We start from the raw sequence: 25,709 nt of genomic DNA, 5'->3' as shown, positions 1-25,709 counted from the left end.
TTGAATGAAATCATAGCTTGCACAAAAGATGGTGGTGGTCATTGGAGGTTAATCATCCCAGCCCCAAGTCATTACTGCAAGAGTTCCTCTGGGTTTTGACCAAGCCCACAATCTTCTTGTACTTCATTAACGACCTTCCTTGCATCACAAGGTCAAAAGGTAGGGACTTTGCTGATAAATGCACAATAATCAATTTAATTTGCAGCTCCTTCGAAAATGAAGCAGTTCATGATTACATGCAGCAAGACCTAGACAACATTCAGGCAAGGGCTGATGTGTGGTAGGCAACATTTGTGCAGCCAAAGTATCAGCAATAACCATTTCCAACAAGAGTCTAACTATCCACTCTTGATATTCAATGACATTACCATTACAGAGTCCCCACCATCAACTTCCTGCATTGATCAGAAAGGGAAATGGACAAACCACATAAATGCCGAGAATATAACAGATCAGAGGCAAGTGATTCATCTCCTGACACTCCCAAGATCTTTTCATCATCTGCGTGGCACGTCAGGCTAGGTAATCCACTGCTCTCTGATGTCTTGAGCACCAGTTGTTCCAATGACCTCACCCAAGACAAAGTAACACTCCTGTTTGTCATACCATTTGCCACCCAAAACACCACTGGCACACTATCTACAAAAAAGCACCCCACCCACCGTGGACATTCTTCTTCCCCCCCCCCCCCAACAAAAAAAAATAATCGGGGGGGGGGGGTGGAAAAGAGGAAAAGAGAGACACTAAAGCCTGAAAGGCTACTTCAGCAGCACCACCCAAACCCATGACCTCTATTGCCAAGCAAGCAAATTGGAACACCACCACTTGCAGATTTCACCCCAAGTCACACACCATCCTGATTTGCAAATATTCCTTCATCATTGATGAGATCCTGAATTTCACAACCCAACAGCAGCATGGAAGTATCTTCAACACCTTTTCAAGGGCTGTTAACGATAAGTGACAAATGGCAGCTGCCTTCATGAAGATCCACTGAGGATTTATTAGATTGATTCCTAGGACAGGAGGGCTATGGTGCCATATTCAGTAGTGTCTACAAAATTTCAGTGAAACGTACAAAATTCTTAAATGGTTTGAAAGGATAGAGAGAGAGCCTGGTTCTCCTGGATGGAGAACCTGAAGTGACCATGAGTCAATCTCAACAGGACAAAAATTCTTCACTCACTTTGGAATTCAACTGAAGACCTCAGTTAATGAGTACAGTAAAGGTAAAGATCAACCGATTTTTTGAACAAAGGAATTCAAGCGTCTTGGGGGAAAGATTGTGAAATCTTGCACTTTTGCCTACCTTTATTACATCATGATATAGGCTTAATGGCACAAGTTCCAGCACATCTTGCTTTTCTTATCTAGTCTCATACAGTTAAACCAATGTAAAACTTATCTTGGGTTCTTTCCTTCCCCCTCTGACGCCATATGCAATTTGCCAAGGTAAAGATTACATCCACTCCAAGAATTCACTTCTAGGCAAAGAGGAAACAGCTTCATCATTGCCTCAATTTTGAAACCATGAGTATTCATGTCTCTGCAGCAGCCACTCATTCTTACAACAGTACATGGACTCAAGTCAAATCCTTGGCTACATTTGAGAAAGGTATGGATTCAATCTCATGCCTAGTTCCCAACCGACGGCAGCTCATGCATATAACTTAGTTTACCACAAACTGACAGTCCAAAGACAGTATCACTAAAAAAAAAACTGAAGTTGATGCAGAAGGGACTTTGTAATGGGTTTAAGACTTCGTTAGTAGTGAGGCTTTGTGACACCATACACAACTGAGAAATTCTAAAATCTACGCCATTCCATTCACCCACGAGTACAAAACATGAGGGAAAAATCACAGTAAACTTGGTGTATTACAAGAACTACTTTACTACAGGTTTGCTTTAAAAGAGGGCAGCTTCTGTAGCTGCTGGGACAGGCATTACTTTCTGTTGAGCATCCAGCCAACTCCTTTCATGTAGGCATTTCTTCCTCTCAACTCAAGCTAGTCACAATCTTATTAACCTTCAGTTAACACATAACTATGAAAATCAACAGGAAAGATAGGGTGTCCTGAGATCCAAATTAAGAACCCTTGGGAAATTGTTCCCAGCTTAAACCATTGGGGGGGAGAGCTTATTTTCCTTAATAATGGAAGTGTATTACAAAAGCTGATCAAAAGAGGGGTTAAAATGGTCTGTTTCATGTGATGAAATTGTCATAGCAACACCATTCTTCAGCAGCTCCTTGTTTAACATTTCAAAAATCATGGGGTACAAATCAAAAGGCAACTCCTTTCCCTAGGCAAGCCAGTACTCAAAATAAGGTCAATAAACCTTTACCAAAGTTCAAGGAACAAGCTTCAAAATCTTATCTAGTAGTATTACATTGTAGTCTGTTTTTTTTAAACAATCTTTCATGATCAAATTAATCTGGGTGATTAAAAAGGTCAACTGACAGGAAGGCAGTTTAACTAAATATCTATACACTTTGTACTCCTGAAACACCCATGCACAAATTACACACCAGTAGGTGATGGCATGAATAAAGACATTTCCAGCAGTTCTTCATCAAGCTCTGTGAAGCAAGTCTATTGCACAATTAACACCTAGAGTACACTTTGGTCCTCAAGACTTTTGATTTAGTCTTCTCCTTGAAAGCCAGGTGCTTTGATATGTTCTACAAAATAACTATGTTCAAGTGAGCAACTGCAGTACTATAACTTACAGCTCCACAAACACTGAAGCTGATTCTGTGCCACTGAACACAAGGTTCTCTCTGATGGGCATGTACAATAACCAAAATGCACCTTTGAATAAAATGTATGTATCCTGTTTCAGCCATCACTCTGCAATAATACAGTGGGCCAAGCTAACTCATTAGCAACTAAAATCTAAGATATGTGGACAGCAGAATATTGTGTTGTGTGCCAAGGACAGTAACATGCATTTCTCGACCATAACGTCAAACCTACAATTTTTTTAAAATGCAATCTGCTGCCAACTGGTCACATCCACTTGGTTACCAGCTTCAAGGGTGACAAGATTGCATAGGTCTAAGTCACCTACAGCTAACTTGTATTCTATACAAGAATGGCATTTGAAAATGTACAATAACTGAAAACAAGGCAAAGCACATGGTAGGAATATCAGTCAAGATATCTATCTGGTACACTTTCAACCGTCAAGTTTTCTGAATGCAGCCACTGGTCAGATTTCATCTGCTGACAATGATAGGAAAGGGAAAAGAAAACTATAATTCTCTCGATTTATGAATTCCAACCCCAATTTCCATGACCAAATTAAAAGACTTACACTGATGGCAATACCAAATCCTCACAGAGACAAAACTTACCAAAAGTAGGTCTAATAGCATTCCCGAGGCTTCTCAGTAACAAGCAGCACTAACAGATCCCGCTCTCCAACACCCTTAATCCCCTTCGCAGAGGCTAAAACGGAATTACTTTCCCCGTTCCCATCCCAATCTGCCTGCTTTATAATGAAATAATTTGATGGTGACAGCTCCCCAAGTGACGCAGAGGTTCATTTTATTTCCAATAAGCTCTGCATCTGTCGCAATTGACATCCAGACAATGAAGCGTTACTTTCGATCATTCTTCCCCAGCAACGTTATGGCTGCTACTATAGAAACGGGTACATCGGATAACACGCCTCAAAGTCTGAATGAGAGAGGATTACAGACAGAACTCTGCCCAAAGCTCCCGCTTTGTTTCTTACCAACCGGAATCTACTAGAAATAAACTTAGCAGCTGGGAATATCTCAGTCTCTGACGTGGAAATGGGTTATAACATCAATTGCACTGCACTCCTGGGAGTACCAGCATGGACCGGTTCAACCGCATGTTATATATATATAAAAAAGCATCATTTGGAGAACGCCGTGTAGCTGGAGAGAAAGTCCGTGAGGGGGGGGGGGGGGGGGGGAGAAAGAGTGACAGGGGGGCCTCAGCCATCGCGGCCGCCTGATGGCGCGGACGGGGGCGGCCACCCCGGCAGCCCAGAGCCAGGCCGGATCCCATTCACTCAGGCGGGCAGCGGGAATCAGGCGACCCGAACAAAAGGACGGAGAGAGGGTGGGGGGGGGGGGGGGGACGGCGAGGGGATGGGGGGGGGGGGGGTGGATCTTCCGCCCCGAATCAAACCGGCGGGACACCAGCCCGGGCTGGCCAACGCCGGGATGGGGATGGGGATGACGAAGCCGGAACCAGCGGGCGGCGGGGAGGGAAGGGGGACGAGTGGGCACCGGGCACCCCCGGGACCGGACGGCGGGACCGAAGGCGCCGCCGCCGCCCGCCTCCCTCACCTCCTCCTCGCAGTCGCTCTTGAAGCACAGACACGCCGCCCGCTTCTTGTAGCCATCGCCGTCGTAAGTCCGCGTCTGGTTGTCCTTAATCTTCATCATCTGTCTCCGGGCGGGCGGGCAGCCGCCACCCACACACCGCCGCGGAGATGGGGGGGGGGGGGGGTGGGAAAGAGGGAAGTCGAGCAGCCCTCGGCCGAAAGCGCCCGTCTGGATCTGACTCAGAGGCAGCGGTGAGGAGCGTCCCCCATCCGCACGGCCGCCCACTGCCTCCCTCCGACCCGCCGGCTTCTCTTATTTAAAAGGAGCCGCACTCGGCCCGCACGCTTCCGCCATCTTGTACGCAGGACGCCCTCCGCGGCCAAGGCGCAAGCGCGGCGCACTGCGGCATGGGAAATGTAGTCCTTCGGTCGGCTGCCCTGCTGCTCATTGCAATGATGCTTCAGATGTCTGGATCTGACTTCATCCTCTCACCCCTGTCAGCAGCCAGAAAATGAAATGAGACATCATCTAATCACATGGACTGAGGCTATTAATTAATTTGACAGTAGAGCTAGTAAAATTCCCTAATGTACTTCTGTTTAATAATGAGTAACACATAAACATTTGTTTGAGATGGAGCTTGAAAGGACAAAACATTTATGCGGATGATCAAGTTTCCGACACAGCAGAATGCTGCTGGCACTGCAATGCCTTCACAGGTCAACAAGCTTTACTCATGCATCCTGTACAACTAATAAGGGAACTAAAACGTGTTTTCACCAAAACAAAAGAAAGCTAAGCAAAATCATAATATTATTGTTTGGACTGAAATGGCACTCCATTTCACATTTGAAATCTGCAGCTGATTCAAATTGGTTCTATTGAAAGTTAAACTATTCATTGTTGATCAGACAATATGTTCCATTTCTCACCCAGATGGGAGCTCGGCAATAACCATGATGTATGGCGATCTAGTAGATCCATTGGAATGGGGGAACAGTTTGAAAGCGGATGGCCTGCTTCTTTTTCGATGCTCCTGTTGCTATGTATCTCTGGAATGTTTGCTTGAGCACTCCAAAATTTTATCCTATATTCTTTTAACTTTAGTTTTCTGATTTCCTTCAAAAGTCCTCTGAACTCAGATGGAAATTTCTTTCAAGAAATTCCATTTAATTATTGTGCCACGGACTTCTTGTCTTTGAGGTATTTTCCAACTCTCTTTAATTGCCCAAATCCCTCGAGATATGCCCCCACATGACACCTCCTGTCGTTCCAGAGCAGCACAGTGTTGCAGCTAGTAGAGTTGCTGCCTCCAGTGCCAAAGACCTGGGTTCAGTCCTGACCTCAGGTGCTGTCTGTGTGGAGTTTGTATGATTTCTCTGTGACTGCATGGATCTCTGGTTTCCTCCCAGATCCCAAAGACATGTGGGTAGGTAAGTTAGTGGGCTGCTGTAAATTTCCCCTAGTGTGTAGGTAAGTGGTAGAATCCAGGGAGATGCGATGACAATGTAGGGAGAGTTTTAAAAAATGGGTTTAATGGAGGGTTATTGTGAATGGGTCATTGATGGTGGGCATGAACTGTGTTGAACAAAGGGCCTGTTTTCATTGCTATGTCTCTATCTTGAATTCCTGAAGGTCAATAATTTCTTGTATTGGTGAGTAAAACATCACTCTTTAAACTCTTAGGGAGTTGGTCTTTCTATCAAAAGGAAATCATTATTATTATTCGGTCACGCATTCTGGTCACGAGAATACTGTTCAATAATTTGAAGACGGTCATGACTACACAAATAAGCACCTGATTGTTCATGGTGTGGCAACCTCTAATATCTCAATGTAATAAATGCCTGTGACATCACTTTATCACAGGAAAGTAGGAGTCTTAATTGGGCAGAAATGATTGCCTAATTTCATTCAACCGTGCTGAAGGACAACTTACCCTTCAATTAGTACCACTCTATGCATTGTTACTGCATCTGAAGCCTATGTGTTAGAAGCATGCAGCATATTCATCGTCTAAGTATACCTTGTTTGATTCATTCTTGGATTTGAATGTTTTTGGCATGAATGGTACTTATTGCCCATCCTTTGTTGTGCTGGCAAAGTTGGTGCCGAGCTACCTTCCTTTGAACCATTGTAGTCTGTGTGACAAAGTTACATCCACTGTTAGATTAGTTGTTCTGGGATTTTGACATCACAACATTGAAGAAACTGCAATATATTTTCAAGTCCTGGGAAAAGTATGTGAACTAGAGGGAATAATGGAGCTAATAGTATGACTAAATGAAAATCAAAAATACTACAGATGTGGGAACTCTGAAATAAAGACAGACAATGCTGGGAAACCTCAGCAGGTCACGCCGTATCTTTGGAAGGAGAAACAGAGTTAGTATTTCAGGTTGAAGACCCTTCATCAGAACTGCACCTCTGGAATTACCTCCTCTCCTCCTGTACAGAGAAAGTATAGAGTTCCTCTGGTTCTTAACTTCCATCTCCCCAGCCTCCACATGCAGAGAAGTTGGGGAAAGGGATGGATAGGGCAAAGGGGATAGCTATGATAGGGTGAGGCCAGGATTGCTATGGGGATAAACTGCAGAGATCCTCAAATCAAATGTTAATGGGGGTAGTTAGAGTCTGAAAATAAAGACAAAGAAGTGTAATGTGTTACAAATAGCTGGGCTGTAGGACAGGCCCTGCAGATCAGACTGTACTAATGGAGAGAGAAAGACTGAGCTATATCACAGATAACTTACAGCAGTAATAGCTAGTTCTGATACAGACAGAGAAAGTGAGTTACCTGAACTTGGAGAATTCAATACTGAGCCCTGAATGCTGCAAGGTGCCCAGAGAAAGATGAGGTACCATTCTTCAAGCCTGAGTTGGGCCTCATTTTAACTGTGCAGGAGGACAGAGACAGATAGGTCAGAGTGGGATTGGCAGGCTGAGTCACTCCTGTAGATGAGTGCAGGTGCTCCACACAGTCGTCACTCAATGTGAGTTTGGTTTCTCCAGAGGAGACCACACCGTGAACACAGGATTGGAAGAATTGCAAGTGAATTACTGCTTTGCTTGTAAAGACTGTTGGGGTCCCTGCAGGGTGGGAAAGGAAGAGGTGAACAAGTGTTGTATCTTCTGTGATTTTATGGGAAAATACCATGAGCTGGAGAATGGGGAGGAAGGAGGGAAGGCAGTCACAAAGGGAACAGTTCCTCTGAAAAGCTGAAGGGGAGGGGAGGGGAAATATGTGGTGGAATCCTGTTGGAACTGGCAGAAATTGGAAAGGATGATCCATTGGACTTGGAGGCCGGTGGGATGGAAGTTAGGGAACAGAGGAACTCTATACTTTCTCTGTACAGGAGGAGGGGAGGTGAGAGCAGAGGTTCGGGAAATGGACGTGATGTGGTGGAGGGATTTGCCTACTGTGGTAGAGGAAAGCCACGATTCAGGAAGTAGGAAGACATTTTGGAGGCACCTGTGTGGAAAGTCTCATCATGGGACCAAATACCACAGAGGAAGAAGAACTGGGAGAACAGTCTAGCATCCTTATGGGAGGCTGAGTGGAGGAAGTATAGTCAAAGTAGCAGTGGGAATTTACTTATTACTGATAGTATTACTATGCTGTAGAAATAAAAACAACAAGTGCTGGAAACAGTCACCCAGCCACCTGTGGAAACAAAGACAGAGCTAACATTTTGAGTAGAAGATCCTGCTGATTTTTCCCAGCATTTTCTGTTGTTAGTTCAGATTTCCAGCATCTGAAGTTTTTTTTTTGATTTTCATTTACCATGCACTTGCCTCTGTTGTCTATCCAGGTGTGGAGATCATGAGTTTGGGAGCTGATGCCAAAGAAATTTAAGAAATTTTAATGAATTGTTGCAATGCATTCTGTAAACATTACACAGTATAGCCACAGTGCACAGAAAGATGTGGGCCTTTAAGTCAATCATTGGACTGCTGATAACATACTGTTCATTTTGCTGTTGTACTGCTGTTGATCTGGATGATGGAATTGATGGCTTTGTGGCCAAGTTTTCAGATGATATAAAGATAGGTGGAGGGGCAGGTAGTGTTGAAGCAGGGAGTCTGCAGAAGGACTTGGACAGGTTGGGAGAGTGGGCAAAGAAGTGGCAGATGGAATACAGTGTAGGGAAATGTACGGTCATGCACTTTGGTAGAAGGAATAAAGGTGTAGACTATTTTGTAAACAGAGAGCGAATTCAGAAATTGGAGGTGTAAGGGGACTTGGGAATCCTAGTGAAGGATTCCCTATAGGTTAACTTGCAGGTTGAGTCAGTAGTAAGGAAGGTAAATGCAGTGTTAGCACTCATTTCAAGAGGACTAGACTATAAAAGCAAGGATGTTATGCTGAGGCTTTATAAGGTGTTAGTCAGACCACATTTGGAATATTGTGAGCAGTTTTGGGCCCCATATCTAAGGAAGGATGTGCTGGCATTGGAGAGGGTCCAGAGGAGGTTTACGAGAATGATCCCGGGAATGAAAGGGTTAACATACAAGGAGTGTTTGATGGCTCTGGGCCTGTAATTGCTGGAGTTTAGAAGGATGGGGGGGGGGATCTCATTGAAACCTGCCTAATATTGAAAGGCCTAAATAGAACGGACGTGGAGAGGATGTTTCCAGTAGTGGGAGAGTCTAGGACCAGAGGGCACAGCCTCAAAGTAGAAGGGTGTCCCTTTAGAAAAGAGATGAGGAGGAATTTCTTTAGCCAGAGGGTGGTGAATCTGTGGAATTCATTGCCACGGACGGCTGTGGAGGACAAGTCGTTGGGTATATTCAAAGTGGAGGTTGATAGGTTCTTGATTAGTAAGGGCATCAAAGATTACGGGGAGAAGGCAGGAGAATGGGGTTGAGAGGGAAAAATAAATCAGCCATGACTGAATGGCGGAGCAGACTCGATGGGCCGAATGGCCTAATTCTGCTCCTGTGTCTTATGGTGTTATGGAACTAAGCTACTATTTAGACAGATGAACATCATCTCAGTTGATCTTCCATCGAGTTGTGGCAACAGAACAGGAGAACCCTGCGAGGAAGTCTATGACCGGTATGTCCAGTGTTAGCTGTTCTTCATTAAAAAGATTGCCAATGCATTTGAGAGGGATTCGGTAAAATTAAATATAGGGAGCCAAGTCTTCTGCTTGGAGGAGAGATGAGAGAAACTGGGGTCCATTTTGCTGGAACAGAGATGGTTCAGAGGAAAGGACATGGATATTCAAAATCATGAAAGGTTAACAAGATAAATAGGGACAAAGCTGATATGGATATGTTGGGCTAAATGGCATTCCGCTATTCTGCAAGGCTCTTTGATCTCTTCCTGCTTTCAAATACTGGTGTATAACACACGTTTTCAAATCTCTATGTGTATTTTAAAGTTGGCATCCTTTCACTTATGATCACACCAATCATTATCTTCCAAAGGAAAGAAATATATCCACTTTTAGGGGCATGACAGAGCACTTATACAAGTTATTTAAAGTCAACAATAGCCATTGTACAGACACAGTGAGACTGAAATGAGGCACTCCTTATGTAATGTAAAGGAGCAAAAAATAATGTTGCAGTGTATGCACAGAAGCACAGGCCACAATGTTTTGATTGGCTTAGAAGACAACACTTCTGACATGAAAATCTGTGGACAAGGTACAGGAATATTTTTGGTGGTATTTTCCACTCATTTGAATATCAATGAAAGGTATGCAGTGCAAGACCTTGAACCATTATCATGGCTAACAGATGATATCTAGTCAAATACTGATTGAACAGTTTCAAAAAAGCCACAAAATTGCCCAACTGAGCGTCAGAAGATGGAAGTTAAGATCTGAAATGATCTGACAGGCCATTGTGTCTGCATGGAGAAGTCAAACCCATTAACTCAAGATACAAAAAGCTGAATGTGCCAGGTTCCGCAGGAGGTTGTGTCCAGTACAGTTTCCAAGCAAGTCATACAGGATAGAAACAACTTGCATTTATAATCTGCCTTGCAGAACTTGTCTCAAAGTACATTGCAGATGATTGAGTACTCTTGAAGTGTGGTCATTGCTGTAATACAGCAACATGAGAGGCAATTTGCACACAGCAAACTCCCAAATGACCAGTTAATGAACTGTTAGAATTTTTTCTTCAGTCCTTGTACTAAATGTGCAGTTAAGTAGTGGCCCTCTGTTGTACACTTCCAAATGCTCGTTATCTTTTGCTTCCAATGAAACAAGTTTTTGAAGTGGAGAACACCCAACGAAGACAAGAACATTTAACACAAATAACTGAAAATGAAGAGTGATGTTATTTGGGTGCCAAGCACTTGATACAATACTGGAGAAACCTTTCCCAGTCTTCTTCAAAATGCAGCCTTAGGAACTTCTGCACCACCCGAGAGAGCAGACGGTGACTTAAAACTCCCAACACCTCCAAAAGTCCCACTTTCCCTAAGTATTGAACTGGAATGCCAGCTTGTATTTTGTGCTCAAATCCTCAGAGTAGGATGTGAACTGATGTTCATCTGCCCTAGAAAAAGGACGGCCTCCATTGGGCCCTGGGCTAATCTCTGGTAGTCATGATTTTTATATCATCGACTTAGTTTCTAATTCCCTCACAACCTACCCTCTTGGAGTGAAGACCAAGACCAGAGTTTGGTACGATGAGAAGACCCTGGTGGGTAATGCATGTCTAACACAGCGGTGGGTATTCAGAAAAAGTTGTGGAATTTATCCCAGCAAGGGATAGTGGCATCGTAGTGGTTAAGTTACCAGACTGTGAAACCAGGAGCTTGGACAAACAATGCAGAGACCCAAGTTCAACTCCTACCATGGCTCTTGTGGATTTTAATTTCGGTTAATAATGTGGAATTTAAAACAAAACATCTAATATTAGTACTGATAATCACAAAATTACTGCATTCTTGTTGTAAGAACTCATCTGGTTCAGTAATGCTCATTAGGGAAGGAAATTGGCCACCCTTTCTCCCAGCCAAGCTGATGATCACATAATGTTAAATTCCATTCACCACTCCTCACTAAATGAAGCAGTCCTTGCCTACATACAACAAGACTTTGCTAACATTCATGCACCAGCTGATGAGTGTCAAGTAACACTTGAGCCACAGATGTGCCAGGCTATGACTACCTGTCTATGATTGACTGTGGACTTCATGAAGGGAAAGTCGGGAGAACACACACCAGTCCTCATTGAGGGGTCAGCGGTGGGAAGGGTGAGCAGCTTCAGGTTCCTGGGCATCAACATCTCAGAGGATCTATCCTGGGCCCAACACATTGATGCAGTCATGAAGAAGGCATGCCGGCTGCTCTACTTCATTAGGAGTTTGAGGACATTTGGTACGTCACCAAAGACTCTTGCAAATTTCTACAGATGCACAGTGGAGAGCATCCTGACTGGTTGCATCACCGCCTGGTATGGGGGCTCCAATGTGCAGGATCGAAAGAGGCTGCAGAGGGTTGTAGACTCAGTCAGCTCCATCACGGGTACAACACTCCCCGCCATCAATGACATCTTAAGGAGGCGATGCCTCAAGAAGGCAGCATCCATCATCAAGGACCCTCACCATCTGGGACATGCCCTCTTCGCATTACTACCATTGAGAGGAGGTACAGGAGCCTGAAGACCTACACTCAACGTTTCAAGAACAGCTTCTTCCCCTCTGCCATCAGATTTCTAAACAGTCCATGAACCCATGAACATTACCTCATTATTCCTCTTCTGCACTATTTATTTGTTTTCTAACTTATAGTAATTTTTATGTCTCGCACTGTACTGCTGCCTCAGAACAATAAATTTCACGACATATGTCAGTGATAATAAACCTGATTCTGATTCTGACACCTCCAAAAAGTGTAACTAACCACAAACCCTTGACAGTTAATGGCATAACCAGTACCAAGTCCTTTACCATCAATATACTGAAGCTCACTACTGACCAGAAACTCAACCAGCAAAAGCAGGTCAGAGGCTGGAAATCCTGTGGTAAGCGAGTCACCTCCTGTCATCCCGACTTCTTCCACCGTCTACAAGGCACAAATCAGAAGCACAGAGAAATAAGGGATACAGGGTCTTGGCCCGAAACGTTGACTATCCCTTTGCCTCCATGGATGTTGCCTGACCCACTGAGTTCCTTCAGCAGATTGTTTGTTGCACAACGGAATACTCTCTGCTTGTCTTTGTGAGTTCAGGTCCAAAAAGAGTCAAGATGCTGGACATCGTCTGGGACAAAGCAGCCTAGCTGTCTGACACGCCTTCCACCACCCTAAACATTCATTCCCCCACCACCAGCGCAGTGGCTGCAGTGTGTACCATCCACAAAACGCACTGCAGCCGCCTGCACGGGCTACTCCAAAAGCACCTCCTAAATCCAGGAGCTTTGTCACAGGGGAAGTAGGCACAAGGGAACACCACCACCTGTAGATTCCCTTCCAAGAAATGCATCACCGTTGCTTGGAAACCCATCACTGTACCTTGTTCGTCAATGGGTCTAAATCCTGGAACTCCCCACCCAACAGTATTGAAATGACTAACAGTGATTCAAGAAAATGGCCCACTCAAATCTTTTCAAGGACAGTCAGGAATAGGTAATAAATGCTGGCCTTGCCAACGATGCTTACATCCTAAAAAGTGAATAAACAGAAGTATATGATGGATGACTAGAGTTGGAAAGATTGTCCCTTTTTACTGTCCTCAGGCCTTTTTTTACCACTGTCACATGATAATCAAGCAAGGTTGTCACCAAACTCTGAGACCTAGGACTCAACACCTCCCTCTGTAACTGGATCCTTGACTTTCCAAGAAACAGACCGCAATCAATGAGGATAGGCAGCAATACCTCCGGCGCGATTATTCTCAACACTGTTGCCCCACAAGGCTGCGTCCTCAGCCCTCTACTCTACTCCCTATACACTCCTGACTGTGTGGCCAGATTCTGCTCTAACTCCATCTGCAAGTTTGCAGATGATACCACCGTTGTAGGCCGTATCTCAAACAGCAATGAGTCAGAGTACAGGAAGGAGATAGAGAGCTTGGTGGAATGGTGTCATGACGACAACCTTTCCCTCAATGTCAACAAAACTAAAGAGCTGGTCATGGACTTCAGGAAAGGGGGAGGTGTACATGCACCTGTCTACATCAATGGTGCTGAGGTCGAGAAGGTTGAGGACTTCAAGTTCCTGGGAGTGAACATCACCAACAGCCTGTCCTGGTCAAATCATGTAGATGCCACGGCCAAGAAAGCTCACCAGTACCTCTACTTCCTCAGGAAGCTAAAGAAATTCAGTTTGTCCCCTTTGACTCTCACCAACTTTTACCGATGCACCATAGAAAGCATCCTATCTGGATGTATCACAGCTTGGTATGGCAACTGCTCTGCCCAGGACCGCAAGAAGCTGCAGAGAGTTGTGGACACAGCCCAGCGCATCACGGAAACCAGCCTCCCCTTCTTGGACTCTGTCTTTACCTCTCATTGTCTTGGTGAAGCAGCCAGCATAATCAAAGACCCCTACCCACCTGGGACATTCTCTCTTCTCTCCTCTTCCATCAGGTAGAAGATACAGGAGCCTGAGGGCACGTACCACCAGACTTAAGGACAGCTTCTACCCCACTGTGATAAGACTATTGCAGGGTTCCCTTACACGATGAGATGGACTATGGCCTCACGACCTACCTTGTTGTGACCTTGCACCTTATTGCACTGCACTTTCTCTTTAGCTGTGACACTTTACTCTGTACTGTTACTGTTTTTACCTGTACTACATCAATGCACTTTGTACTAACCCAATGTAACTGCACTGTGTAATGAATTGACCTGTACAAATGGTATGCAAGACAAGCTTTTCACTGTACCTCGGTACAAGAAACAATAATAAACCAATACCAATACTAATACCATTTCGGTCTCTCCTCAGTTGAACCTTGCTCTTCACTGGTTACACATGCATGGTGCATTCACATATCTTCGAGAAACTCACAAGTAACATCCAAGCAGTTTCATCTGACTCACCTTCTTAAATCAAGGTGCTGATGTTGTCACTAATAAGTAGGTTGGCCTTAAGAGTGCAAATATCATAAAGTACTTTAAGTATAGCATTATACATCCTCTTTGAAGAATCTTGGTGCCAGTCTAATCAACAAGATCTTTGGTGAAACAGGCTTTTATCAGAATGCATTCAATGTTCTATAAACATGCAGCGGCAATTACAATGTACAATAGACTTAATATTTTCCTTGAGGCAAGAAAGTGATACCTCTCTTACATGTATTGCTATAAATATTTTTAAGTGCCATGTAATTGTAAAGGCAGACAACTGTGATCAATTTGCGCACACTGCAGCATATTAATGTATATCAACTCAATTTGCACCAAGGCTTCAGAAAACAAGATGCAAGTTTAAATAAAGCTATTAAGTTTGTCTCATCTGGCAACAACAGTCGGCATTTATGCAGAGGCATCAACTTATTACATCACAGGGTTATTTCAGGCAAAATTTGACACAGAGATACGAGAGGAGATATTGGGACAGATGACCAAACAGAAATGGAAGGTGGTGTGTGTGTGTGTGTGTGTGTGTGTGTGTGTGTGTGTGTGTGTGTGTGTGTGTGTGTGTGTGTGTGTGTGTGTGTGTGTGTGTGTGTGTGTGTGTGTGTGTGTGTGTGTGTGTGTGTGTGTGTGTGTGTGTGTGTGTGTGTGTGTGTGTGTGTGTCAAAGGAGGACAGAGAAGAGATGTGGAAATGCTTTGGAAGGGAATTATAGAGCTGGCAGCAGAAGACCTGGCTGTCAATGGTGTGTTTGAATAAATATAGGATACGCATGAGGCCAGAATGTGGGAGAGAGAGAGAATCCCGAGGGCTGTAGGACCAGATGAGGTTACAGAGACATCAAAGGCCTGCTCCACATAAACCATGTCAAACAAAAACCATTTTTTCAAAGAACTTTTTCAAATCCAGGCTTTTTCTTAAATTTATTCATTCACAGGATGTGGACAATACCGGCAGTGTTTATCATCCATCTCTGATTGCTGCTGAACTGAGGAGGCAGCTAAAAGGCAACCACACAGGTGGGTCTGGAATCACACATGAGTCACATTGGGTAAGGATACATTTTTATGACAATCTGGTATTTTCATGGTCATTATCACTGAGCCTAGTTTTAATTCCAAATTGATTTAATTACTTGAGTTAAATTCCCCGGTAGACCTGGTGGGATTCAAACTCATGTCTCTGGATCAGTGGTTCAGGACTCTGGGTGCTGGTCCGGTCACTTTGCTCTGAACCCATTCAGGACAGAGATTTTCCTCACCGATTTTCCAGTGTTCCCCTTCCCGGCATCCCATCCTCCACCCCACCATAAACCTAAATTTATTCACCTGCTATCCTAACTCACACAATGCCATCCACCCATCACCTCTCTGCTGGATCCATGGCAACTGTAGGTCATCCAGTTTGATAAGAGCCCAGCTTTGAAATGATCAAACTTGCCTTCCAATCCATCCATGCCCTTTCCCAATCCTTATAAACTTCACCAGTGCCCCAACCTTTAGACCTGGTCATAGAGTCATTCAGTGTGGAAACAGGCCAGTTGCCCTACCACGTCCATGCCGACCAGTGGACACAATTCCCATCTTCCAGCACTTGGCCCAGAGCCTTCTCTGCCAAGGTGATTCAAGTGCTCATCTAGACCTTTCTTAAATGCTGTCAGCAACTCTGTTTCCACCACTCTCTCAGGCAGTGAATTCTTCCAGTTGAATCCCTTCCACATTCCCTGTTTTCATTGCAGCACAGAAACAGGCCCTTCGGCCCAACTCATCCATGCTGACTGAGGTGCCAACCTCAGCTAATCCTATTTGCCTGCATTAGGCCCGTCTCCCTCTTAACCTTTCCTATCCTTGTACATGTCCAACTGTCTTTTAAATGTCGTTATTGTACCTGCCTCACCTACTTTCTTAGGCAGTTCATTCCATATACACACCACCCTCTGTTGCCTTTCAGGTCCCTTTTAAATCTTTCCCCACTTTAAATCTTTCCCCTCTCACATTGGCAGAGATGTCTCCAGCTCTGGACTTCCCTTTCTAACCTTCTGTGCTTCCCTACCTCGGTTTGCCCCTTTGAGATCCTACTTAAAACCTGCCACCAAAACTTGTTGGTGATTAGTCTAAATATCTTCATATGTGGCTCTGTTTTAAACTTTGTTTGATAATACTCTTTAGGACATTCAACCAAATTAAAGGCACTTTTAAATGCAAATTTGTGTTGAGGGAGAATTAAATTTTGCAGTCATGGAAAACAAAAATTGGCCTTTGCTCCTTTTACATTTTGCGCATGATATTTTAATACATGTCAACAGGGAACATGTTCACTGCCAGTGATGTGTGGTGAGTTCCGACATGAGAGTGTGAAAAAGAATCAGAACAGGGTGAGGGAACATATTACCTGTAAGACTAAAGAACTGCCATCTCCAATGGGACCCCACTACCAAGCATACCTTTTCCTCCCGACCCCTTTCTGCCTTTCGCAGGGACCGCTCCCTCCGCAACTCCCCTCCCACCCATCCTGCTCCCGCCCCGGGAACTTCCCGCCACCCCTGCCATAGGTGCAACACCTGCCCCTACACCACCTCCACCACTTCCATCCAGGGACCCAAACAGTCCTTTCAGGTGAAACAGAGATTCACTTGCACCTCCCTTAATATCACCCACTGCATTCGGTGCTCCGAGTGTGGCCTCCTCTACATTGGTGAGACCAAACGCAGACGAGGTGACCGTTTCGCAGAACACCTGTGCTCTTTCCTTAACCGCGATCTGCATCTCCCCGTTGCCGGTCACTTCAACTCCCCCTCCCACACTGTCACTGATATGTCAGTCCTCGGCCTCCTCCACTGCCAGGAGAATTCCAAGCGCAGACTGGAGGAACAGCACCTCATTTTCTGTCATGGAACCTTGCAGCCTAACGGCATGAACGTTGAATTCTCCCACTTTAGGTAATCCCCACCCCCCCTTCCCCACAACCCCCCCGCCCCACCAACCATGCTTCTTCTCTTCTTCCCTTTCCTAGCCTATCTCTCTTTTTTCTCCCCCTTTTTTTCCCTCTCTCTCCTTACCTTTGACCCATCCCCCAGTGGATCTGCTCTCCCCTCCTCCCCTGCACCTGCCTATCACTATCTCTTACCTGCATCTACCTATCACCACCCTGTGCCCACCCCGCCTCCCCTCATCTGTCCACCTATCACTGCTCTGCTTTTCCCCCCCTATATATTGGGCTTCCCCTTTTCCTATCTTCAGACCTGAAGCAGGGTCCTGACCCGAAACGTTGACCTCCTGCTTTTCTCCACGGATGCTGCCTGGCCTGCTGAGTTCCTCCAGCATCATCATGTTTCTCATATTGCCTGTAAGTACACTGTGTGCTTTATGCTCAGTATTTTCCACTTAGGATGCAGTCTCACATCTCCTGGTATGTACAGGCCTAATTTAGAGAATGAAAATAAATGGAAATATGAGCTTGGCTTCCTTCTATGTTCTCTGTGGCTTGCTTGCATTTGAAGAACTTTATTGTTAAAGATCATTATGCAACTTCCGGGACTTAAGGACTTACTTCCTTACGTGTATGTGATATTGCATTGTGAGTGAGTTTGAGGTACTATTACTTTTCCTTTATTGTTTGCTTTTAGAAAGAATATGTATTTCTTTAGCGCTGTAGACATCCATATAGTTTCCCAAACTACTTCACAATCAGTTATGTATTTTTATTAGGTGCCTTGTGGGAACTGACAGTCAATCTGCATAGAGTCAGCTCCCAAAGACTGCAATGTCATAGGGTCAGGCAACAGGGAAACAGGACTCTCAACTCTTTGAGTCTGCGCCAGTCATCAAGCACCTTTTACACCAACCCTACACTAACCCCGTTTTTATTCTCCCTACATTCCCATCAATTCTCCTAAATTCCATCACTATCACTACACTCACCTACACACCAGGGACAATTTAATGACCAAATAACCTACCAACCTGCACATCTTTGGGATGAGGGAGGAAAATGGGAGCATCCAGAGGAAACCCACGGGGTCACAGGGAGAACGTGCAAGCTCCACACTGACAGCACCCGAGGTCAGGATTGAACCTGGGTCACCGGAGCTGTGAGGCAGCTGCTCTATTAACTGCACAACTGTGCTGCCATTGTAAAATTGACTGAAAGGTACATATGTACAGAACACTGGAACAAACATCCATACTTCTCTTTGAATAGTGTCATGAGATCTTGACATCTCTCAGGGAGGGAGATGAGGGTTTAATATGGTCCTCAGTGCTGAAGTAGTGCTGTGCAGTCAAAGGGGGATTATACCCCAAGGAAATGCAAGTTGTTGCTCTTGTTCATTGGAAGTCAATTCTTTACTGTTCCTCCTTGAAGAGTTTCCTCCTATAAACTGTAATACTGGCTCACCAGCACTGTCAATGCTGTCCTTGCCAGTGAGGCCCACATCACAAAAAATGAATAAATAAGAAAAAAACATGTGCTTTGTGTGCGACAGGTCTTAGCTCCAGAAACTCTGGCATTGAGAAGCTTGTGGGAAAAATGAGTTGGTCCATGGACTACGGGTGCTGTTGAGAAATGGAGGGAAAGAGAAAGAGAGATGGAAAAATAGAGACAAAATAGTTTGAAGTCATTGTATTGGCACTGAAACTGCCAGGAATGGTAGATAATGAAAGTGGGAAACGTTGAAGTACTACATGTCAGGTACTCAGGGTGGTGAAGAAGGTCCTTGGCATGCTTGCCTTCCTCGGTCAGGATGCCGAGTACAGGAGTTAGGGTGTCATGATACACCTGTAAAAGACATGGTGAGACCACACTTGGAGTACTGCGCACAGTTGTGGTCATCCTGCCATTAAGGAAGGATGCCATTAAATTGGAAAAGGTACAAGAAAGATTGATGAGAATGTTACCAGGACTGGAGGGTGCTGAAGTCCTTCTGGTGAAGGGATTCCAACTGTGGTACTGGACAGGGTGTTGCAGGATTCAGAGCCAATGACAAAGCAATGGCAATATAATTCCAAGGGACAGTGTCTGACTTCAGGGGTATGGGTTGGGGAAACCTACAGGTGGTGGTGTTCCTCTGCCCCTGCTGCTCATTGTTCTTGGTGGAAATGGTTGGAGAAGCCTTGGCAAGTAACTGCTGTGAACTTTGTGGATGGAGGCCATGGAGCAATGGTGGTGGAGAGAGCCCCGTGGATTGGTTGGAGAGGCAGTGGGACTGACTGAGGAGTACGCAGGAGCCGGAAAGTAGATAGATAGGGAGGTGGTCACACCAAAGGTTCAGCCAGATGGATGCCAGGAGGGGCAGGCTGTTAGTGCAGGAGTCCCCTGACGTTATCCCCCTCTCAAACAAGTGTACCATTTTGAATACTCTCAGGGAAAAGCAACAGCAGCAGCCAGATCAGTGGCACCATGCTCGACTCTGTTGTTCGACCCTGGGAGGGTTAAAGTGTAGGCAAGCAGTAGTGATATGGGGACTCCATAGTCAGTGGCACAGATAGGCATTTCTGTGCCCGTGAGTGAGACTCCAGGACGGTGTGTTGCTTTCCTGGTGCGAGGGTCAAAGATGTCTCTGAGCAGGCACAGGACATTCTGAAAGGGGAAGGCGAGCAGCCACAGGTCATGGTCCACTTTGGTACTAACGACATAGGGAGGAAGAGAGATGAGGTCCTGTAAAGGGAATTCAGGGAATTAGGTAGGAAGTTACAAAGCAAGACCTCTGGGCCATTTAGGTAGAGTTTAGGAATAAGCAGGGTACAATCACTCTGATGGGATTATACTTCAGGCCTCCCAATAGCCAGCAGGAGATAGAGGAACAAATGTGTAGGCAGATTATGGAAAAATATAAAAACAACAGGGTTGTTGTAGTGGGTGATTTTACCTTCCCCAGTATTGACGGGGACTCCCTTAGACTCAGGGGCTTAGATAGGGCAGAATTTGTTAGGTGCATCCAGGAGGGTTTCTTGAAAGAATTTGCAGATAATTCAACAAGGCCATATTAGGCCTTATATTGGGGAATGACCCTGGCCAGATGATTGAAGTTTCAGTGGGGAAGCATTTTGGGAACAGTGACCATCATTCATTAAGTTTTCAGACAGATATGGATAAGGATCAGAATGGTCCTTGGGTGAAAGTGCTAATTTGGGGGAAGGAAAATTACAACATTATTAGGCAGGAATTGGGGAGAGTAGATCGGGAGTGGCTGTTTGAGGGTAAATCCACATCTGACATTTAGGGGTCTTTTAAAGGCCAGCTGGTCAGAATTCGGGACCAGCACGTTCCTGTGAAGGATGGAAGATAAGGATGGCAAGGTCTGGGAACCTCGAGTTATTGCAAGTTTAAAGAACGGTAGCGTAGCGGTTAGCCCGACGCTATTACAGCACCAGCGATCGGGGTTCAATTCCCGTCGCTGTCTGTAAGGAGTTTGTGCATTCTCCCATGTCTGCATGGGTTTCCTCCCACATTTCAAAGACATACAGGTAGGTCAATTTGGGTGTTTAAAATGGGCGGCGCGGACTCGTTGGGCCGGAAGGGCCTGTTACCACGCTGTAAATACAATTTTTAAAAAAAGGAAGCATACGTAAGGTTTAGGAAGCTGAAATTGGACAAGGCCCTTGAGGGATATAAAGGAAGCAAGAAAGATCTTAAACACCGAATTACGAGGACCAAAAGGGGCTATGAAGCATACTTGGCAAGTAAGATTAAGGAAAATCCCAAGTAATTTTACACATATATTAAAGACAAGAGGGTAGCAAAGTAAAGGGTAGGACCACTCAAGGACAAAGGAGGGAATTGATGCGTGGAGCCAGAGGAAATGGGCAGGTCCTAAATGAATAATTAGCTTCGGTATCCACCAAGGAGAAGGACACAGATGATAGTGAGATTAGGGAGGGGTATGTTGATATTCTAGGGCATGTTGATATTAAGAAGGAGGAGATGTTGGATGTCTTGAAAAACATCAGAGGTGTATAAGTCCCCACTTCCGATGGAATTATCCCAGGATACTGAGGAGGGCAAGGGAAGAGATATTCAGGGCCTTGACAGAGATTTATAGCTAGGTCCCAGAAGACTGGCGAGTAGCCAATGCTGTTCCTTTGTTTAAGAAGGGCAACCGGAATAATCCAGGAAATTATAGGCCGGTGAGCCTTACCTCAGTGGTAGGGAAATTATTGGAGAAGATTCTTAGGGACAGGATTTACTCACATTTGGAAAAAAACCATTAGGGATAGTCAGCATAGCTTTGTAAGGGGTCGGTCCTGTCTCACAAACTTGATTGAATTTCTTGAGGAGGTTCTGAAGATGATTGATGAGGGTAGGGCAGTGGATGTTGTCTACATGGACTTTAGTGTAGCATTTGACAAGGTCCCTCATCATACACCAGAAGATTAAATCACATGGGATTCACAGTAAGCTGTTAAGCTGGATACAAGATTGGCTTGGTCATGGAAGATGGAGGGTTGTGGTGGAGTGGTGTTTCTCTGTCTGGAGGTCCATAACCAGTGTTGTTCTGCAAGGATCCGTGCTGGGACCTCCGTTGTTTGTGATATATATCAATGATTTGATGAAAGTGTAGCCGGTCTGATTAGTAAGTTTGCAGACAACACGAAAATTGGTGGAGTTGTGGAAAGTGAGGAAGGTTGTCAAAGGATTCAGCAGGATATCCGACCAGCTGGAAATTTGGTGGAAAAATGACAGATGGAGTTTAATCCGCGCAAGTGTGAGGTGATGCATTTTGGAAGGCCACATGCAAGAGGAAAGTATATAGTAAATGGCAGGACCCTTAGGAGCATTGATGGACAGAGGGATCTTGGGGGGCAAGTCCGCAGCCCCCTGAATGTGGCAACACAAGTGGATAGGGTGGTAAAGAAGATATCCGGTATCATCAGCCGGGGTGCTGAGCATAAAAGTTGGCAAGTCATGTTGCAGCTGTATAAAACTTTAGTTAGGTCAAATTTGGAGTCTTGTGTGCAGTTCTGGTCACCACACTATCGGAAGGATTTGGAGAGGGTACAGAAGAGGTTAATCTGGATTGGAGTGTATTAGCTATCAGGAGAGTTTGGACAGACTTGGATTGTTTTCTCTGGAGCATTGGTGACTGAGGGACAAAGTATATAAAATTATGAGAGGCATAGACAGGGTATATAGTCAGAATCTTTTTCCCAGGGTGGAAATGTTAAGTACTAGAGGGCATAGGTTTATGGTGAGAGGGGAAAAGCTTAGAGATGTGTGAGGCAAATTTTTTTCACATAGAGAGTGGTTGGTGCCGGGGAGGTGATGGAAGGAGATACAATAGTGGTGTGTAAGAGGCATTTAGACAGACACATGAACAGGCAAGGAATAGAGGGATATGGACCATGTGCAGGCAGATGGGGTTAGTTAGATTGGTATCATGGTTGTCACAGACATGATGGGCTGAAGGGCCTGTTCCTGTGTGCGCTGTACTGTTCTATGTTCTACACTGGTGGATGGACCACCAGCCAAGTGGGCTGTCTTGCCTTGGATGATGTCCAGATTTTTGAGTGTTGGAGCACACTCATCTGACCATGGACAGTTTTCCATTTTCTTGTGGCTTATAGATGGTGGATAGACTTTGGGCTATCAGAAAGTGAATCACTTGCCACAGGATACCTAGCCTCTGACCAGTTCTTGTAGCCACAGTATTTATTACATAGAGTTATAGATCATGGAAACAGGCCCTTCGGCCCAACCAGTATGTGCTGACCAACAAGCACTTCTACACACCAATCCTATATGAATCCCATTTTATTCTCCCCACATTCCCACCAACACCTCCCAGATTCTACCACTCACCTGCACAATAGGAGCAATTCACATATTGTGTTGCCAGTCCAGTGAGCTTCTGGTGAATGATGTCCAGCGGATGTTGATGATAGGGGATTTGGTAATAGTAATGGCATTGAATACTAAGGGTGGCTGGGTAGACTTTCAGTTGTTGGAGTTGGTCATATCATTGAACCATAGAACCATAGAACACTACAGCGCAGAAAACAGGCCATTCAGCCCATCTAGTCTGTGCCGAAACTTTATTCCGCTGGTCCCATTGACCTGCACCCAGTCCATAACCCTCCAGACCTCTCCCGTCCGTGTATCTATCCAATTTATTCTTAAAACTTAAGAGTGAGCCCGCATTTACCACGTCAGATGGCAACTCGTTCCACACTCCCACCACTCTCTGAGTGAAGAAGTTCCCCCTAATGTTCCCCCTAAATCTTTCCCCTTTCACCATAAAGCCATGTCCTCTCGTACTTATCTCTCCTAATCCAGGTGGAAAAAGCCTTCTTGCATTTACTCTGTCTATACCCCTCAGAATTTTGTAAACTTCTATCGAATTTCCCCTCATTCTTCTACACTCCAAGGAATAAAGTCCTAACCTGTTCAATCTTTCCCTGTAACTCAACTCCTGAAGACCCGGCAACATTCTAGTAAACCTTCCCTGCACTCTTTCAATCTTACTGATATCCTGGTACCTTTATTGTTACTTGCTACTTAACAGCCTGCAGGATAGCTTGTGGTCTCGTCTGCAACAGAGATTCACTGTTGGCAGGCAGTGGTGGTGGCTCACACTAAACTGATGTAGGCCCTGGCCTGTGTCACTTTAACGTGCTTTTTCAGGAGCTTCATTTCTCACAAACTGTGTCCAAATCAACTGCGGCCGTTTAAGCAAATGAGCTTGGTTTTAAAAATCAGGAACTATAATGCTGATAGCTACAAATGTGGCAACAAAGCTGTCAGATGATGTTAGAAGTCAAATGGCTCATCGACGTCCTTTAGAGAACCAAATGGCTAACCTAAACCGATCTGGTTGAGGAGTAACTTCATTCTCACACCAATATGATTCCTTCTTCACCACAGTCTAAGGTAGCCTCACATGCTCCTCTGTTGTTTACAATTACTGTCACGGTCATCTCCTCAGGGCAAATACAGATGGACACCAACACAGTTACCCCCAAAATAAAGGCAACTGAAGGCACAGTCATCAATTATAGAACAGAGGAGGAAAGATGTTTGAAGCCCTAACCCTAATGAATGAATACAGAGTCACAGAGAGAGAGGTACAGCACAGAAGCAGGCCCTTCAGCCCATTGAATCCTCGTCAACCATCCACCACCCATTTACATCAATCTTGTATTAATCCCATTTCTTGCATTCTCCCTACATTCCCATCGTCCCCCAGATTCCACCACTCACCTACACATGGGAGAGTTTACAGCGGCCAATTAACTCACCAACTGGCACATCTTTGGGATGTGGGAGGAAACTGGAGCACCTGGAGGAAATATTTGCAGTCACACAGTGAGAATGTGCAAACTCCACACAGACAGCACTCGAGGTCGGAATTGAACCCGGGTCTCTGCCACTGTGAGCCAGCAGCTCTACTAGTGGCACCACTGTGCCGACCAGGAAGACCTGAAAGGTTTTAGGCTTGATGACAGAAGCAGAACAGTAACTTTGCTATGCCAGATGTTGAACATAGAACATAGAACACTATAGCACATTACAGGCCCTTTGGCTCACAATGTTGTGCCGACATTTTATCCTGCTCTAAGATCTATCTAACCCTTCCCTCCCACATAGCCCTCCATTTCTCTATCATTCATGTGTCTAAGAGTCTCTTAAATGTCCTAATGTATCTGCCCCCACAGCCTCTGCCGGCAGAGCGTTCCACGCACCCACCACTCTCTGTGTAAAAAACTTACCCCTTACATCCCCCTTATACCTTCCTCCAATCACCTTAAAATGATGTCCCCTTGTGTTAGCCATTGTCACACTGGAGAAGGTGACTAGCGACTGACATGAGTGCAGCTTGCAATGCACTTGGTTGTCCATCATTTGCTGCATCATGATTTTCTACCTGGAAGTTACGAGTGTGATAATGCTTCTAATATCTACTATACCTTGGAGACATGGATAAGCAGTAACTATGCAACATGTTGATAACCATCATTTGTAGGCAGTCTACCCAAGACATAGGATTTCTATTAGACCAGGTTCCATAAGGTGTGCCATCCTCTTACCCATCTGCTGCCAGGTCCTGGAACCCACATGTTGCTAACTGTGGTACACTGTGAACCCCTGAAGTGCCAAACAGGAGATCTCCCCTCACAAACCCAGCCATGCCTATCCACCACAAGCTGCTCTTCCCCATTTATTGTTCCAGACATTAAGAAGTGCGATGAATGCTGTATCGTTCTGTCACACATCCACACAATCAATGCTCTGCCTCTCATTTCATTCTCCCATTGTTCCCCCATCCCTTGACTTTGGCAAAGACCGGCTGTATGAAGAATAAAACGCTATCTCCCCCATCCTCCCCAGCTGATACCACATTTCACCTAATGCAGCCACTTGT

The 25,709-nt window shown here is 45.1% G+C and overlaps 1 protein-coding gene and 1 long non-coding RNA gene across 2 annotated transcripts in view; one reads left to right on the top strand and one right to left on the bottom strand.

Annotated features, from left to right (window-relative positions):
- The window catches only part of LOC127580533 (diphosphoinositol polyphosphate phosphohydrolase 2-like), a 51,312-nt gene extending 46,647 nt beyond the window's left edge, over positions 1 to 4,665 (bottom strand). Inside the window, exon 1 of the mRNA XM_052034123.1 lies at positions 4,328 to 4,665. Within this exon, the coding sequence (XP_051890083.1) occupies positions 4,328 to 4,426 (99 nt within the window). The 5' untranslated portion in view covers positions 4,427 to 4,665. The remainder of the gene's footprint in view (positions 1 to 4,327) is intronic.
- The window catches only part of LOC127580534 (uncharacterized), a 36,994-nt gene continuing 15,561 nt past the window's right edge, over positions 4,277 to 25,709 (top strand). Inside the window, exons 1-2 of the long non-coding RNA XR_007957836.1 lie at positions 4,277 to 4,390; positions 15,291 to 15,372. This is a non-coding gene — a long non-coding RNA (uncharacterized LOC127580534). The remainder of the gene's footprint in view (positions 4,391 to 15,290; positions 15,373 to 25,709) is intronic.

Source organism: Pristis pectinata, chromosome 19 (assembly GCF_009764475.1).
Source record: "Pristis pectinata isolate sPriPec2 chromosome 19, sPriPec2.1.pri, whole genome shotgun sequence".
Classification (NCBI taxonomy): Eukaryota; Metazoa; Chordata; class Chondrichthyes; order Rhinopristiformes; family Pristidae; genus Pristis; species Pristis pectinata.
Note: the sequence above shows the minus strand (reverse complement) of the source record. Positions and strands in the feature narration are given on the sequence as shown.